Source organism: Caretta caretta, chromosome 14, assembly GCF_965140235.1.
Source record: "Caretta caretta isolate rCarCar2 chromosome 14, rCarCar1.hap1, whole genome shotgun sequence".
In the NCBI taxonomy this organism is placed as follows: domain Eukaryota; kingdom Metazoa; phylum Chordata; order Testudines; family Cheloniidae; genus Caretta; species Caretta caretta.
The window spans coordinates 16,596,457-16,613,984 of record NC_134219.1 but is presented as its reverse complement, the minus strand read 5'-3'; the positions used below and the strand labels follow the sequence as shown (position 1 = coordinate 16,613,984).

Sequence of the window (17,528 nt, the reverse complement as noted above, 5' to 3'; positions counted from 1 at the left end):
GGAAGGGGGAGGGGAAGGGCTGGAGGTCTAATTAGAAAATGGCTGCCGAAGTCGGGCGGCGCTCTAGCTTGGCAGCTCGGTGATCGTGCCAGCAACTTGGCGGAGCGGGCGGGCGGGCGCGCGCAGTGAGTCGGGGTCGGACGTGATCGTCCAGGCGGTTGCGGGCGGCGGCGGGTCGGGCTCGCGGGGCGGCCGCAGCAGCGCCGGATCTGCCTGAGGGGACCCTCCCAGCCTGGCCTTAAAGGGACTCGCTCGCCTGACTGCCCCTCGGCAGCCCCCCTGAGCCTCGGGGCCCCTCCCTCTTACTGCCCCCAGCTCCTCCTAGGATCCTCCCCTCCCGCCACCCTATTGCTCCCCCCCCTTGGCGGCCTAAGCGGCGCCTCACCTCGTTGCCCCTCTTAGGCGCCTCACACGCTGCCCTTTTGCTATCGGGGGGGCCTCCTGTGCTCTACTGCCCACGCTTTGGGGGTTGTTTGTGGGCTCCCTGGGGCTGTATCCCCTTCCCCCAAGGTCCCTTGGCCTTTATTGTCCGCGGGCATCTCAGCTGCCTCGGCTGAGACGCTCCCCCCCCCCCCCCCGCATCGGCTTCTCCGGGCTTGCCCCAGGGGCCGCGGCCTCTCCCGCTCTCCCCCTGTCACTTGGATTGAACCCCCCGGGAGCTGCGAACTCCTCACCCTGCAGCCGCTCCCTCGGGGCGCTGTTTTCTCCTCTCCCCCCTCCCGTGTCTTGCTCCCAGCTCCAGTCCACCCATCAAAACTGGAAGCAAAAGGCCGAGCTTTCGGCTGCTCTAGGCGTGTTGAGTTGGGCCCCTGTACGCAAAGGGAGGAATTATTTCTTCTCCCACAGGTGGCGGGTTTTAGGGGTGGTGGACAAAAAGTTAACCTTGGGCTGCCTGGTCCCTTTTTGAGCTCCCTTTGGAGACTGCCAAGGTGGCCATCCGAGCCTGCTGCAGCTGCTGCTTTTTTATTTTATTCCCCCCCTTTCTTTTATACGTCAAGAGCAGCGGGCTGTGGAGATCCTGGCTTGCTGAGGGCTCACCCTTCTCCCCTCCCACCCCCTAAGGGGCGGTGATAGCGGTGGTGAGGTGGAAAAGGATGCCAAGAAAGCTGTTGTTGCCTTACAAATCTGTTTTTTCTCACTTTCGAGCTCCAAGGGGTTTGCATGATTCCTTGGCAATGAATGCAGCCAGAAGTGGCTACCGGGTCTTCTCGGCGAATTCCACAGCAGCTTGCACCGAGCTGGCAAAGACGATCACAGAGTAAGTTTCCTATTTCAACTTTGTTTCTTTTCCCCCTAGTGCTCGTCATTAGTTGGGAGAGGCTTGCTTCAAATTAGTTCAAAAGGACATCCTGTTAAAAATCACATTAGAAAAAATCCCTTCCTTAACTCGGTTACTAATCCCTCCTTACATGATTAAAACTGCCATCATTTAAAAAATCTAATTTACTTTTCCTTGTTGATGCTGACTGTTGGCAACTAAGTTTAAATAAGGAAAGTAGACCAGTTGGTTTAACTCCTTGTAGTTAATTTCACTTTCAGGTTCCTATCACCCTGCTGCAAAGGTTGGACTGCAGCAGAGAAATACTGAGAATTTTGCGTAGACTTAATTGAAATTTGTGATGTGTGTAACTGGTTTGTGGGATGCTTTTTAAAAAATATCTACTGAATTCTTTTTTGAGATACATAATTATGATTTTGCTAGTTGAAATCTTCAGCATTTACTAGAATGAGCAGTGTGCTCTGAGCTCATTCCTATTTCTTTACTAAACCCAGTAGGACGCTGGAGTGTATGCTAATAAAAAGTCAGCTACACCCACTTTTAGGAGGAGTGGAAGAGGTGGCAATGTATGCTACCCCAAAAAAAAAAAAAGTTTAAGGACAGGTGTGTGCTTGTTCCTTAAGCCCACTTTCTAGACAGAATTTGGCCTTGATTTAGTGGAGAAATATTTTTAACTCCTGTTTGCTGGGATATTTAGAAGCTTATCAAAACCTAGCTACAAAATGTGCTTTTGAATATGACTGGTTTATAAAACGTAACACACACACATTTGTACTTCTTTCTGTCATTTGCTTTGAGTGAAGTTGGGTTGAAATAGGATACAGTGCGTGGGAGCTTTCTGATATCAAAGTGGCTTTCCTAAAGAGTGGGCATTTGTTTATAGTTGAGCAGGGTGCAGCTGTCATCATCAAATCGGTTTTGATCTCTTCCCCACTTACTCTTAGGTTCCATTCCACAATTTATAACAAACTCAAAATTGTATGGTGGGACCCAGTGCTTGTTTTTCAGTAATAGTGTCTTCACTAATGCACAGAGGCAGCTGGTACACCAATACTTATCTCTAGGGGATATATAACACAGAGATATTGGCAAATGAAGGCGTGCTGTGAACTTGGAGTACTGACAGACATGGTAGTGGCTAGTTGAATGGCTTGTCTAGCTTGTTAAATAAACCTTGTACTGTACTTAACACAAAAAATCTCCTTTAAACTGAATGTATGGTGTGTTTGGGGTCAATGATCTTGGGTGTTCCAGGGGTGGGTGGAGATGTTGGCTTGTGTATATTTATGGGTGGAGTGCATCTTTTAAAAAGAAAAAGGTGAAATGCTTAATTTTCTCTCCACAAAGCTGTTTCTAATATTCTCAAGCATGTAGCTATACAATTCTGAGTATAAAGGTTTTGAATACTTTTTATCCTTACAAACTTTATTTTAGTGCAACGAATCGATCATGCTTTTACCAATGCCTATTCTCTTATCTTAAAAATCTCTCTCTTGAACATGGTATTCTGCAACAGCTCCTGAAGGGTGAGGAAGCAGCTTCCAAAGTCTTCAGTATTTGAATAGTAAGCAGCTGACTTGCTTCACCAGGTCTTTGGGCTTTCTTTTTTCTTTTAACAACTGAACTTTCACTGAAAGATGTAGTGGGGGATAATATAGGACCTTTCACCTTTGCAGGATTATGGCTTCCAAAGGTCAGGAAGCATAACTGTGTATGTAGCACACACTTACCAAGTTCACTTTCATCGGCTTTCTTATCTTATTTGATCAGGCAGAGATGGATGTGAGGATTTAAAGATGTCTGGAACTTCATCCTTGGATATAGGAACATAGCTGCCCCCCGAGACTATATAACCATAATCCACTGGATGGCTTCCAGTGACATTTTGAATAAAAGCCCCCTCCTTTTGTGCCTCAGCCTAACTGTATTAAATCACAGAGGTTGAGCTGTTGGTGGTATGAAGTCAATATTCTTATATGCATTCATTGTTTAAAGTGACAATCCCAAAACATATAGGTAACCCTAGGAGGAAATAGGCTCAGAGTAGTTAGAGATGGCAAAGATCTGCTGGAGTTAAGTAATAATTTTCAAAGACAATTTCCAAGTATTCTGTACTGACTTCCCCCAATAGGTCGTGGGACCACTTCAGCATACTTGTAACATTTACCTTGTTTTTTCAGGTTCAAAAGATGCATTGCTGCTGGCTTTTCACTCACTGTGATATCCCAGCAGGCAGTCTGCTGGGAATGTCAGTCACCTTTGAATAGGGTTGGAGCAGGCTTATAAGGGTGAGTTTGTCATCTAATATTGTGTGTTTTCTTTAAAGTTTTTTTTTTGTGTGTGTGTGGCCCTTTAGAATAAGATTTAAAAGAACTTTAAAACAACACGCAATATTAGGAAAGAGTGACTTAACTGTACTCCCCATATGCAAGCTCTGTCACTCTTCATTTGTGCAGAGAATGAGCCCAGCAGAATTGATTATCATGCTGGATTATCACACTAAGTGGGAGCCAGCAATTAAAATTGGACTTGGGGGGAGGGGGAGGTAGATGGTCTGGGAAGTGTGTGGAGTCTGCATATTGCAACCGGTAAAATCAGGAGGTAAGTGAACTTTGGAAATGTGGTGAAATATCCCTTGAATCTATTCAGGGCATTCAGTACCTAATCTACAAATTAAGATGTATTTAACCTGCAAATATTCACCTTAGGATCTATGTTTTAACTCTTCCACTAAGAGTAGTGGAAGTACATGAGTAGTCCCACTTTATATTCTCCTGCAGTTTAGAAAATGTGAGGAATATTTCAAAAGATTAAATGTTAAGCATCTGGCTATTTCTCTCAAGAATGAAACTCTCAAGGTTCAAATACCCACTTTATGCACTCCTAGCAAGTTTAGAGTTTTAAGATCCTCCGCTACTGACACCTACATTGCTAATGTATGATGGGTGAGTAAATGACAGATTTAGCTTTAACTTTGAATTTCCATAACTTTTGATTGGCTTATGTTTGACAGTGCTGGAGCTAAGCATATGCTGTATCATGAATGACTTAATATCTTGCAAAACTTCCTTTTTAAACAACACAGACACTTCAGTTACATAGCACAACTCTGCCCTCCCTTCCCTCCCCAAGCTATCCCATAGACGCTCCTGCATCTCAGATAAACTTGTGGGTTTTTTTTTACTGTTGGGTTTGTTGTTTTTTTTTTTTAAATCCCTTTCCCTTACTGATGTCACATTGTTGCTAGGAGGATCTGTGTAGCCTGATTATAAGCCTCCTTTGGAAAATACCAATTTTTGTAAGACAGACGGTTCCTTGACCATTGCAGCTCTAGTGGGCACTGCATTCAGATGTAGTAACATCTGCTCTGCGAACAAAACAGTTTAAATATAGGAGCAGCACAGATGCACTTGGATCTCGTTCTCTGATTGCAGAATGTATTTCATGCAGAGGATACAAATGCTATGTACCACTCACCACGCTTAGCTGAGAGGAGGAGTTGAAGTCTACTAATGCCTACCAAATGCATGAGAATGCTAGTGTGTTCTGGAACATGGTACTACTATTAACCCTGTGCATACTGCAGGAGGGTGTGTGTGTGTGTGTGTGTGTAATATAAAATATATAAGCATTCATTTGGCTCGAAGTATGGAAAATAATGGGGATCTAAAGATGGAAAGAAAATTGTGAGCATAAACAGAATGGACTAATAAGGATAGGATTAAAAATGGGCGTTCTGATCTTTGTGTGATCATAATGAGCCCTGTACACCACTCCTTTAAACCAGAGAAGTGCTCCTAGCTCATGAGAAACTCTCTTTAGCTGAAGAAGGAGGCACTACTATTGGGTTCCTGGAAAAAGCTGTGTCCAGCCCTCCTTGCAGGGATCTCTTGGAGAAGACCAAAGCAAAAGAGTGGATGATGTCAGGGAATCGGAGTACAGACCCACCGGGCTGCTAGTTTCATGCTCCCTGGCCTCTGTGTACCGCCTGTCTTTATATGTCCCAGAGTGGAAGGAGTAGGGAACAGCACGCACTCTCCTTCATGCTAAAACATGAAGACTCACTGCAGGACAGTACCAAATCTTGAAGAATAAAACTGCATTGGAGCCCTGGACAAAAGGAGGTAAACTCATAACTGAAAGATGGCAGGCGGTGTCAGGAAAGAATGTAAAATGAGTGCAGCATTGTTTTTTGCTGGAATGTTGTCACTGCACAGCCTGGAGTATAGGATTTTGAGGCACCTTGAGAGGGAGTTTCTGGGTGACTTGGGTGGAGTTAGTAGTTTTACCAAACAGGAATTTATTTTGGATAATGTCTCTCTGCTTGCTTTCTCTCTCACATTAGAGGAGATTCACTCATAAGTAATAGACTGGAAAGGGTAAGGGAGTATCTGCATAACATATGCTAATGGTTCAACTGTTTGATTATCATCCTGACTAGAACGAATGATGCCCGCAAGGCTTCATACTGAGAGGTGCTGAGCACCTGCAGCTTCTGATTATTTGAGTGGAAGTTGCAGGTGCTTAGCTTCTTTCAAGTCTGCAGTTATGTATAGAGCCCTGTGGGGATACAAAAATTTGGATCCACACCAGCACCCTCTAGAGCAACAGTTCTCAAACTGTGGGTTGGGACCCTGTTTTAATGGGGTCATCGGGGCTGGCATTAGACTTGCTGGGTCCTGGGGCTGAAGCCCAAGCCCCACTGCCTGGGGTGGAAGGGCTCATGTTATAGGCCCCCTGCCCGGGGTTGAAACCCTTGGGCTTTGGCCCCGGGGCGGTGGGGCTTGGGTGGGCTCAGACTTCAGTCCCCCCTCCTGGGGTCATGCAGTAATTTTTGTTGTCAGATGTGTGTCGCGGTGCAATGAAGTTTGAGAACTGCTGCTCTAGAGGGCATGCTCAACAGGGCATCAGTAGTTTCAGGGGCTCCATGGGCCCTGTGGGGCAGAAGCCTGGAGCCCTGGTGTAGGGGTGGGGCTGGAGCCCTACGGAGGGACCCCCTGAAATGACCCCAATTAAGACCTGCTGTGCTAGAGCTGTGCGTGGATTAAAAAATACTGGATTGGCTCTGCAAAGATGGTAAACAATACAGCTGCATCCATGGATATAAAGCAGATATCTGTGAATTTGCTAGGCTCTAGTTATGTGAGGGGGAAAAGCCAGGTTTGTATCCTTGATAATAGGCCTTACTCAGATATGTGAGCTGCTCACATGAAACCTAATCTCTGTGTGTATAGTAGGAAAAGTATCTACTGTTTGTCCTTCCCCTTTCACCCATTCAAAATCAAGAGAAATCAGACAACTTGTTGCAGGGTTGCTGTTGCACTAGAAAGAATGGCTGACTGTAGAGTGTATTTAAAAGTTTTACAGGAGGCAGCTCATGCCCAGGCTATGGTTTCTTTGCCCTCGCTATCATGGTCGTAGGGCACAGTCACTCCTATTCAGTCAGCCCAAGCATGGTCTACAACCCATAGTGTAGCACTCCAGGCAATTTTGAACAAACTGTTGCCTTTTTTGGTGTCTCACTGAGTAGAGGCTAATGAAGAAGTGGTGTCACCAGAAGGTCAATGCCAGGATGAAATTATATCCTGGTTGGGAGGTTTCAACTGCAAATATAAACAGCATTTTCTGTTTAATTTCAGTGTTAAATCCTGATTTTCATTGAGGCTTGAATGTAAATTATGTTGAGATAATTTTGCATGTGCATTTGGTATCTGGCATAGAGTGGAGGAAGCAAATGTAGTAGGTATAATCTTCACCATGCTAACTCATCTGTGAAGAGTCTTTGTACACCTAATTATAAAAAATGAAGAAAACTCCCAATTATAACCTGTTGCTAGTGGTAAGAACCTGTATTGTTTTGCCTGGTCATATAGATGAAGTACCATCAAGCCAAGGCTGTATTTTCTTGTCTCGGTCATTACTGTTTTATCGGGCACAATTGTGCAGGGTACTTCACAGAAGACAGGTACAACCCCTGCCTGAAAGAGTTTAAAATCTGAATTGTAAGTAAGACTCCACAAATAAAAATGACAGATTGTACGAAATGTGTGGAGAGGAGTCCACCATGCTGTTAGTTTAAAATATCTTCAGTACAATCTAGAAAGAAAGGGAAATTTGTACTCTGCAGTGCTGCAGAATTCATCCCGTGCTGCAGAGTTGTTCTCCAGAATCTCAGCTCTCACTTTAAAAACAAAACAAAAAACCCTCAAATGTGAACCTAGCATAAACCAATGTGATGGTGTCTGCCTGAGTTTGGAGAAGTCCTGAAACAGCTGAGAGGTGTGAACTGCCACATTCTGTCTCAGTCAGGGCCTCATGGACTCCATGATACTCTGGTTGTGCAATTCGACATTTTCCTACAATTCCACAAAGATCAGTGTCTTCGCTGCAGAATTTGCCATTTTGCTGTAGCCAGGCATCTAACATCTTGTTTTGTGTGTCTGCCCTTCTGGGATCTGCTCTCCATCTTCCAGCACAAGGGGGAATTAACTGGATTACTGCATGCTCCCTGCACTGTTCCATGGAGCGAGGCAGCAGAGGTTCACCTTGTAGCCAAGAACTGGGGAGCCAAAATTGTAGGCTGATGAGTTGAATTGCTTGGAGAAATGTGCAGCAGCCAAGGCAGGGACCCGGGGAGGTGAGCTGCTGATGCTGGCTACAAGATTCTTGCTTCCCTGACGCATCTTGCGAGGGAGATTGTGCGACGAGTAACCTGGACAACACTGGGGGAGCTGATGCCTGGAAAATGGGGCCAGGCCACCTGCACAGCATAGCAAAGAAGCCCATTCTTGAAAATAATAACTACATCAATGAATATTTTCAATTCTGAGCCGTTGAGGATGAGAATGGAGGGTATTCCAGAGTATTGGAATAAATTCACATTGCTACTAAAAGTAGGGGTTGCTGTCACAAAGTTGTAGATGGGGGATTTGGTACCGTCTTGTCATGGAGTTAACAGGGCCTTGACTGTAGCATTTACACTGCAATTAAACACCATGGCTGTCCTGTGTCAGCTGGCTTGGGCTATGGGGGCTGTAAAATTGAGGTGTAGATGTTCAGGCTCATGCTGGAGCCTGTGCTTTGGGACCTCAACAACCCTGCATCTCCAAGTGCCTTTCCCCCTTATGACTGGAGGGGTGTTAATGAGCTACTTCACCTTGAATGGTCCCTTGAAATGTATTATCTACTTATGCTAAACAATCTGTTCTACTTTGTATTTAGCTGTGACACTGAGTATGTTTCCCAGGCCTGAAGAAGAGCTCTGTATAAGCTCAGAAACTTGTCTATCTCACCGACACAAGTTGGTCCAGTAAAAGATATTACCTCACCCACCTTGTCTTTCTAACTATAAGTTTATTCCGTAAGGCCATATTCTACCCTGGACCTTTGTGCAAACCTCCTGTTGACATAAATGATAGTAAGTAATTCTGTGGAATTCAGTCTTCTCCAGAGGGAATCTGACATCGCCCTTGCCCCGCCTCTGCCTTTAAGGGGTAAACAAGCAACTGATAGAACCCTGATCTAGTCAAGGCTGTTATCAGCATCCTTTTAGGACAGAGCTGAAAACTGAGGTTTTAACTACACAAGTGTGCACAAACTGATTTTAGTAAATCAGTGTAACTCCTTTGTGTAGAAACACTTAAACCAATTTAGAGTACTTTATATCAACTCGGTTTAAGTAATAAAGGCCTGAATCTGCCTGAACTGCCTAGATTTTATGAAACCATTGGGTGGTGGGCTCTGTACACAATCACTGCAGATCAGGTGTCTGTCTACTGAGAAAAAGCTGTACAAATAATAATCCATGTATAAAAAAAGGTAACTTGAAATGCAACTCTTGCTTTCTCCAGTGTTTTTGAGCAGTCAGTGCTTTAGGGCAGGGATCAGCAACCTTTGGCCCACGGCCCACAAGGGTAAGCCCCCGGCGAGCTGGGCCAGTTTGTTTACCTGCCGCGTCCGCAGGTTTGGCCGATTGCAGCTCCCACTGGCTGTGGTTCTTCGCTCCAGGCCAATGGGGGCTGTGGGAAGTGGCGCAGCCCGGGGGATGTTCTGGCTGCCGCTTCCCACAGTCCCCGATGGCCTGGGACAGCAAACTGTGGCCAGTGGGAGCCATGATCGGCCGGACGTGGCAGGTAAACAAACCGGCCCAGCCTGCTGGGGGCTTACCCTGGCAGGCTGCGAGCCAAAGTTTGCCGATCCCTGCTTTGGGGTTTGTGGGCTGATGACAGTATCCACAAGTGTGTTCTCAATACTTTTACTTGTCCTGTTATCTAAACCCGAGCTGCGCCAATTCAGTTACACTGAAAGTTGACTCTCTGGCCTTCACTTGTTCAGAGAAGTAACTTGCCTTCTTTTAGCCTCTTATTTCAGCAGCACAGAACCTAGCTTGCATCGTCTACTCTATTATTAATTCTGAAGCATCAGGCTCTTGTTTCCTGCTCTGCGTAACTGGGTTCTTGCCAGTGCAATCTCTCAAAGCATTGCAAACCTTCTCTTTATTTATCTTACACTATGCAGTGTTGAATCTGCCACTTTCCAAATGGCATTTTGCTAAGATCTTTCCAGCTAAAGTATTTTAAAGGCTTCCCGTAAGCTTAGATTGCTCACTGTCCTTAGATCAGTGGTTGGCTACAGGTGTCTGGGTGACAGTCTCTTTTAGCAGAACACCTTTTCCAAATGGAGAAAGCAGAATAAATTGCCTGCTTGTGAAGTTGGAATTTATGTATCTCCAAAAAATGGTTAAGAATTTCTGTGTGCTCATGGAGGAAAGAGCTTGCATTTTTAGGCATCTTTTTTTTCCAATGCTTTGTGTTTGTTTTTGGTTTTTTTGTTCTCTAGATTTTGAGCTGAATCTCTCAGTAGCAGGCCAAACTTCCATGGTTTTACTGGCTTTGTGGTCAGGAGGGCTGCAGAATCCCATCAGGCTACAAAATGGAAGCTAATGCTCTTCAGGCCTTTCAACTGAAGGACTTGCATTTGCTGTGACAGCCTGACAGCGATCCGCTCAGGTTTATCAGAGCTTGGCTGTGCATAGCAAGCTGCCGGCTTTCATTTGAAGCAGTGATACTTAGAAGGGAGCTACCTTGTTATTGGGTGACAGACTTTGCTAGGTGACTGTAGGCTGCTGTGTCCCTTCCACTAGGAGTCGGGTCCTATGTCTTGTCTGCCTGCACTCTTAAGCAGTTAGCATACCCCACTGGATAGGACAAGGAACTGGGATTAATCTCTGGATTCTATTCCTGGTTCTGCTTCTGACTAGTACTAAGAGTGCCATGGGAAAGTTACTTAAACTCTCTGCCTCAGTTTCCCAATCTGTAAAATAGGGATAAGGGATATCTTCTTTGTAAAGTACTTCAGTATGCATGGTTGAAAAGAAATGTAATAGCAATACGTGTGGACCCTCGGCAGTAATAAAAAGTGGAGACATTCACCTTCCTTTTCTACCCTTTAATAATACTACAGACTGATAGTACCACCTAGTGTCCTTCAAATGAGATAGTAAACAGAACTCCCTTGTGCCCAATGCAGGTGGCAGTTTAAAATCCAAATAACAGCCACAGAGTAGGTGAAAACCACAGTATCCTAGCCACCAGCTCCTTTTCAGTACATTTCTGGCTATATGTGACCTTTTGCAGACTAAGCCATTTTTAGACACTTGAGCACCTTATAAATGAATGTCTGCACCATCACTGCACTTAGCTGTGTAGGATGAGGTGGTGGTTAATTATGGTATCTTTTCTAGCTGTAGGTCAGTTGCAATAAAAATTGTGGCTAGAACAGACTTGTAACACAAGATGAGGATAATTATATGTTCTCAAAAATAAGCTTTATTTTGAGGTTTGTTTCCTAACTGAAATATTTATGCATGTGCCTACGTTCTTTGTATTTATATAAGGATCCATGAAACTAACAGGAAAACCCATGTGTTAAAAGAATGTATTTACTAGACTCAAAACTACAACTGGTAATTCAGTGAATAATCCTTTTAATTGAAAAGGCTATGAATATTCGGGGCTCAATCTAACTACCCTGTGACTCAGCTGAGATGAAACACACACTTGTGCAGAATAGAGCATCTACATGTCATTGAGATCTTAGCTGAACATTCTAGATGAATTACATCTGTAATCAGATATCTTTTAAACAAATTATCTTTTAGTATAGTTAAATTTTAAATACAGCAAATTAATTGGAAATATGTTAAATATACACACACAATGTAATGAAACCTACTTCATAAAACAATGGAGTCCTTTAAGGGTATGTCTACACTGCAGTAAAAACTTGCCACACAGCAGCTGCTGGTTTGGGTTAGCTGTCTGGGTGTGAGGCTGTAAAATTGCAGTATAGACACTTGATTTTTGGCTGGAGACCAGGCTCTAAGGCACTGACGGGGAGAGTGCCAGGGCCTGGGCTCTAGCCCAAGCCCAAACATCTACACTCCAGTTTTGTGGCCCCATAGCCTGAGCCAGCTGGCCCAGGCCAACCGCAGGTCTTTTACTGCAGTGTCAACATACTCCAAGAGGCTTGTTAAAAGGATCTTTAGTATATAACAGTAGGTAGAATTCTAACAGTTATGCTTTGTATTCTGTGTATCTGTACATAAAAAATAGATGCCTTTAATTGACTACTTCTTCTTGCTAATGGACGGTTTTAGTTTTATGTATTTCTGACATCAGAAAAATGTAAAAAGTAATCTGAAAAATCAAAAAACTTGATTTGAAAATGAAACCAATCCAGACAGGTGAGTGGGACCCTAGAAGGATGGCAAGGGAAGATGAGAGACACTGGGTCAGTGGGGCGAATTTTTAAAAGTGTGTTAATGTGTTGCGAAGAAGCACATAAACTCAATGTACAGTTCTATTCTGAGATTCAAATCTCCTAACTCTGGGTTTTTTCATAGACCCCAGTGTGGGTATTAATCTTATGTGCAGTTGGGGCAGGTATAGTAGGTCAGTAATAAGGAATGTGTACAAAACTCTTGCAGTCATTTGGGTTCTATCCCATTTTATTTTAAAATATGTATTTTCTGGCTGAGAGTACACTTTATTCTATACCATTGGAGATACAGCATCTGATCTGAAAAGACTGACTATTCTTGGTATATCATTAATCTGCAGCCAAACAGTCTGCCCCAGTACTGCTTCTGCCTCCTACCACACTGTATAATATTAAAGTAGACAAGTTACTTGGCAGGGGAATGATGGTAGCTTTCTTGAAGAGACTAGATAATTTGTATAGCCTTTTTTAATACCTTCACAAGTAAAGAGCTTTGAGTCACACTTAATACACTTGGCTTTTAAAATGAATGTCTTAATTTGAACATTGCAGCTTGCATTTTTGTACTAAATTCTCCATTTGGTAATTTGATAAATGATTTACACATGCTGTAATTTTTATTTGACACTGTATAAGGCGAAGCTTCATATGGTGAGCCATTTAATGCCTCAGAACACCAGTGCTTTAGAAAACAAACCAATTTAATCTATTTTTAACCCTCTCCTCCCCCCTTTTTATCAGGCGTCTTGGTGTTGAGTTGGGAAAATCTGCGGTGTACCAGGAAACCAATGGAGGTGAGTCAGTGTTACTGTGCTTGCAAGCCTGTCTCACTATTACATTTAGAAATCTGCTGACCAAACTTGTGTAATAAGGGACTAGGTAACAGAGAAATATTATAGGGAAAAGGATTATCGTGTGTTTTTAAGTCAGGAGATCACTCCTATTCCTGCCTCTGCTAAACTTCCTGTATGACCTTAGGCAAGTCATTAAATTGGTCCGTGCCTCAGTTTCCCCATCTATACAAGACTGGATGATCTCTCTACCAGCGCTGTTGTCTCAGTCTAGAGAATGCAAATTCAAAGAGTTACTCAAAGAGGGCCCTAGAAGTTGCATAAGAATGGCCATTCTGGGTGAGACCGATGGTCCATTTAGCCCAGTATCCTGTCTTCCCACAGTGGCCAATGCCAGGTGCTTCAGAGGGAATGAACAGAACAGGTAATCGTTAAGTGGTCCATCCCCTGTCACCCATTCCCAGCTTCTGGCAAGTAGAGGCTAGGCACTAGGAACACTTCAGAGCATGGTTTTGCATTCCTGCCCATCCTGGCTAATAGACCTTGCTGGACCTGTCCTCTGTGAATTATCTAGTTCTTCTTTGAACCATGTTCAACTTTCTCTTATTTAAATGTATTTGAGCACCTGTCTTCAGATATCTGAGTGCTTTGTTGAAACAAATGTGTGTGTTGGCTGAAAACAGCCCAATGGCCTAGCTGTAATTTCAGTTCTCCACTGCCATTTGTACAGAGCAGTAAGTAGAAACAGGAGGGATGATTGAAGTGGAAGTCTATACAATGAATTTCAAAACAGGCAAGGGACTCTGATGGACAGTTACAAAAAAGGATCCCATCTGAAAATTACTTGTCTGTTAGGGAGCCTGGCCCAAACCAGATTGAAGTGGAGCAAGGACCACCCAGCAGACCTCAGTTGCCTTGTGGTACATAGAATGATATACAGTGTTATAGCTACCTCCAGTCCTAGGACAATTAAATGTTTTATATGTCAGCAATAAGACCTTGCCGCCTGTCTGTTGGCTTGCTTATTTGCCACAACAGTGAAGAATGTTCAGCCAGTTTTGCATTGAAACGCCCCAAGAAGAGGTTATCATCACTGGGTGCTGATTCAGTCCTGAGCAGTCAAAATATGGATATTTTAAGCTATTGGGATTTTAGTTGCTGCCCTTATACAGTTATAGAGCATCATCTGGAACACCTTGTGCTTTCAGGTTTTGCTCTTCAATCTGTGCAGTCTGCCATTCTAACTTATGGAGACTGATTGATTGAGTCTTTCTGCATGAGTCTTGGCTCATGCTCGCTGTCTTTTGAGTTTACTGTGATATAACCTTTTAAATCGGGACATTTGCTTCAGGGTACAGATCCATCCTTCATCACTGCACTGCAAATCATTAATCTCTTTGAGCTAAATCCCTTTAAGTTATCACAATTGCCCAAATAATTGGACTTTGAATTTCACAACCTGCTGAATCTGCCCCATCTTTCTCTCCCCTTCCCACCAACTTAGCCTCTTATTTTATCATGAATGTATGGAAACGGAATGCTTGAAAAGTCTTCATACCCTAGTAGTATTGTTCTGGCTTGAAGAGCTGGTTCACTAGTTGGCTTATTGTAACTTGAAACTTGAGTGGCGAGGGAGAAATGGTTTAAGTGGAGACTCTGATTTCTGACCTGAAACTCTCTCTCTCCAATTGGGGGAGAGTGTCTGCTTGCTTCAAAAGCAAAACAAAAGATACATTCTGACTTTGAATTCTGCACTGCATGCTATTGTTTACTAGCCTGTAAGCACAGAGCTGATCTCGCCCTAAGATATAGAAGGGCTTATTCCCCGTTCATAAAATGCTGTAGACTGTTACATGTTTGATATTTCTTTGTTCACTGAGTGTGGTGTTGACAGCGATCATCAGCAAGAGAAAGGAAATAGAAAACCTCCTTACAGATTTATGCTGCTTTGGAGGTGAAACAACCTGTAGGAGTTGAGTAGTTCTCTGCCTGCCTCCCCCCACTCCCATGTAAAGTTATTGCAGTTCAGTCTAATTCTCCGTCTATTTTTACATCCCATTGTAACTACAAATATCTCATTGCTACATCATGCAAACTCCTTGGTTCCCGAGAGCAGCCTTCTGGAAAATCCAGCCGACTCACTTGTTTATGATGTGTAAATTTTCTCTGGGTAGATTGAGTGGGTTTTAAAACTCCATTGCTTTATCTGGCCCTTATTCCTGACCTGCTGGAAAAAGGTGCGATTAATGTGCTCCGTTATCTGCTTCATTCCCAAGCAGCAGCTTAGGGCTGACTATTTTTCTGTCATCTTCAGAAACAAGAGTTGAAATAAAAGAATCTGTCCGGGGCCAAGATATCTTCATTATACAGACAATACCCAGGTAGGTACTTTCTGGCTTAATTTAAATCTGTGATCATGAGGATCCCGTCCACTGGAGTGTGCTTTAAATTTCCAGCTTAGCAGATTTGTTCTGAGGTTTTGTATCTACTTGCCACCATAATCGTGTGTTTTTTACCAGTGCTGCTGCCTTGATGTCCATTGCTGTTGGGAGGGTGGTGTTTTGCTGTCAAAATTCCCAGTGGATCGCACAATCAGCTAAGAAGCTTTTAATCGGATAGGCTAAGTGTGCCACTTCAGGCAACAACAAATAAAACTGATGGCTGTGAATGAAAACTTCTCTGTTCTGTGCTATGTAGTCCCTACAGACTCTATTGCTCAGTGATTTTGATTGGAACTTCCATTTCAGGATGTGTAATTTCCTCTGCCTTCCAATTACCAAGCAGCAGAGCTAGCAACGAAAGGGGCTGTTGCTTTCGTTACAAGTAGAATTACTCTTTCCTTTCCTTTGATTGTAATGATATGAAACTGAATTCATGTTGAAGCTCTGACTGCTTCCTGTGCTTCCACGCCACTGTACCATTCCATTCTGACTCTTAGGTAGACCTTAGGGTAGCGGTGGCAAACTATGGCCAGGGGGCTGCATCCAGCCCTTCAGACGTTTTAATCCGGCCCTGGAGCTCCTGCCAGGGAGTGGGGTCCAGGGCTTGCCCCTGCTCTGCACGGCTCCCAGAAGCAGCAGTATGTCCCTGCTCTGGCTCCTACATGTAGGGGCAGCCAGGGGGCTCCGCACAGCAGCCCCTGCAGCTCCCATTGGCAGAGCCGCCTGGCTGCGCCTCCACATAGGAGCCGGAGCCAGAACATGCCGCTGTTTCCTGGAGCTGCTTGAGGTAAGTGCTGCCTGGAGCCTGCGCCCCTTACCCCCTCCAGTGCCCCACCCTCTGTCCCAGCCCTGATCCCCCTCCTGCCCTCCGAACCCCTCAGTCTCACCCTTCTGCACCCCAGAGCCCGCACCACCAGCCGGAGCCCCTACCCCCCGACCCACACCCCTGCCACAGCCTGGAGCTCCCTCCTGCACACTGAACTCCTCATTTCTGGCCTCACCCCAGAGCCCGCACCCCCAGCCGGAGCCCTCAACCCCTCCCGCACCCCAACCCCCAATTTCGTGAGCATTTATGGCCTGCCATACAATTTCCATACCCACATGTGGCCCTTGGGCCAAAAGTTTGCCCACCCCTGCCTTGGGGCATTCCTCCTCAGGTCAGTCTACTTGTTCTCTAGTTTGGGCTGTACTGGCTTTGGGTTAGGAGGGCAAAGAAATACTGAAAGTCATGATGGGCTTAGAAAACCATCCGCTACCCTGAGAATCTTGCTTGATTCTGGTAGAATAGGTGGATAGATGAAGTGTCAGCGAAGGCAAAGAGCTGAGTTTGAAAGTGGGCACTCATTGCTGGTTTCTTGCCAAATGATTAATGCAGTCAGTGAAAATCAGTGCTGGAGTATTAAAAACAAGCAGTTGCAGCTAGGTCTCATACTAATCTTTAAAGATGCAAAATTACCAGAGGTGAATATTGCATTGTTATTGGCTAGCAAAGTGAGAACTCATGTGCTTTCAGGGCTTTTCCCCAAGTTGCACATTCTGTTATTGCACTGCTCACCAGCACTTAAGAACAAATTGATGGTGGAACATCTTGTGAGCAGAAGCCTTTTCCAGTCTTCTCTGCAAACACAGTCCATGTACTAAACAAGTCCAAACTCATCCCCTTCCTAAGGCTTGGCTTCATTAATAAAAATATCAATGACAATATAAGATCAGCTTGAATCTTTTTCCCAGGATTGGCTGCTCTGAGGGGTCCTTTCTCAAAACTATTCAGCCTATACCTTAGATAGTCTATTCCCAGAAAAACTATTCTCACATCACATACATACAGGTGAAGAAATGTCTCCTCTCCGATTGATTGATCAGACCCCCTGTTTTTCCCCAGCAGGATCAAAACCTGCTAATAGAATGGGGGTGTTCGGGCAAACACTGCTGATTATGTAAATCTGAGACAGATGAGGGATTTTAGTCAGGGAAATGATAAATCAAAATTTGAGTAGGCAGTAAATTTAGGAGAAAACACGAATGTCTCACTAATTGCTGTCAAGTTGTTCAGAATTTTGCCCTTCCCCAGACCTGACTTGATCATTCCTGTCTAAAAAATCTCTGCTCTTTTATCTTTGAATGAGTGTTGAAAGGGCTTGGCCTCCAAATGAGCAGCCACTGTGATGCAGACAAGGTTCTTTATTCTTCAGCTTCATGTGTGCTTCACTGCATTGCTTAGAGAGGACAAGCTGAAGG

At 44.3% G+C, this 17,528-nt stretch overlaps 1 protein-coding gene across 4 annotated transcripts in view; it reads left to right on the top strand.

Moving 5' to 3' along the window:
- Positions 1 to 17,528, top strand: part of PRPSAP1 (phosphoribosyl pyrophosphate synthetase associated protein 1) — a 42,155-nt gene that overhangs the window by 162 nt on the left and 24,465 nt on the right. The window contains exons 1-4 of one of the 4 annotated variants that reach the window (XM_048818210.2): positions 14 to 125; positions 1,147 to 1,258; positions 12,800 to 12,852; positions 15,164 to 15,230. In XM_048818210.2, the coding sequence (XP_048674167.1) occupies positions 1,176 to 1,258; positions 12,800 to 12,852; positions 15,164 to 15,230 (203 nt within the window). In that variant the 5' untranslated portion in view covers positions 14 to 125; positions 1,147 to 1,175. Of the gene's footprint in view, positions 1 to 13; positions 126 to 295; positions 1,259 to 3,459; positions 3,568 to 12,799; positions 12,853 to 15,163; positions 15,231 to 17,528 lie in introns of those variants that run through there. The other 3 variants (XM_048818211.2, XM_048818209.2, XM_048818208.2) reach the window with 3 other exon arrangements.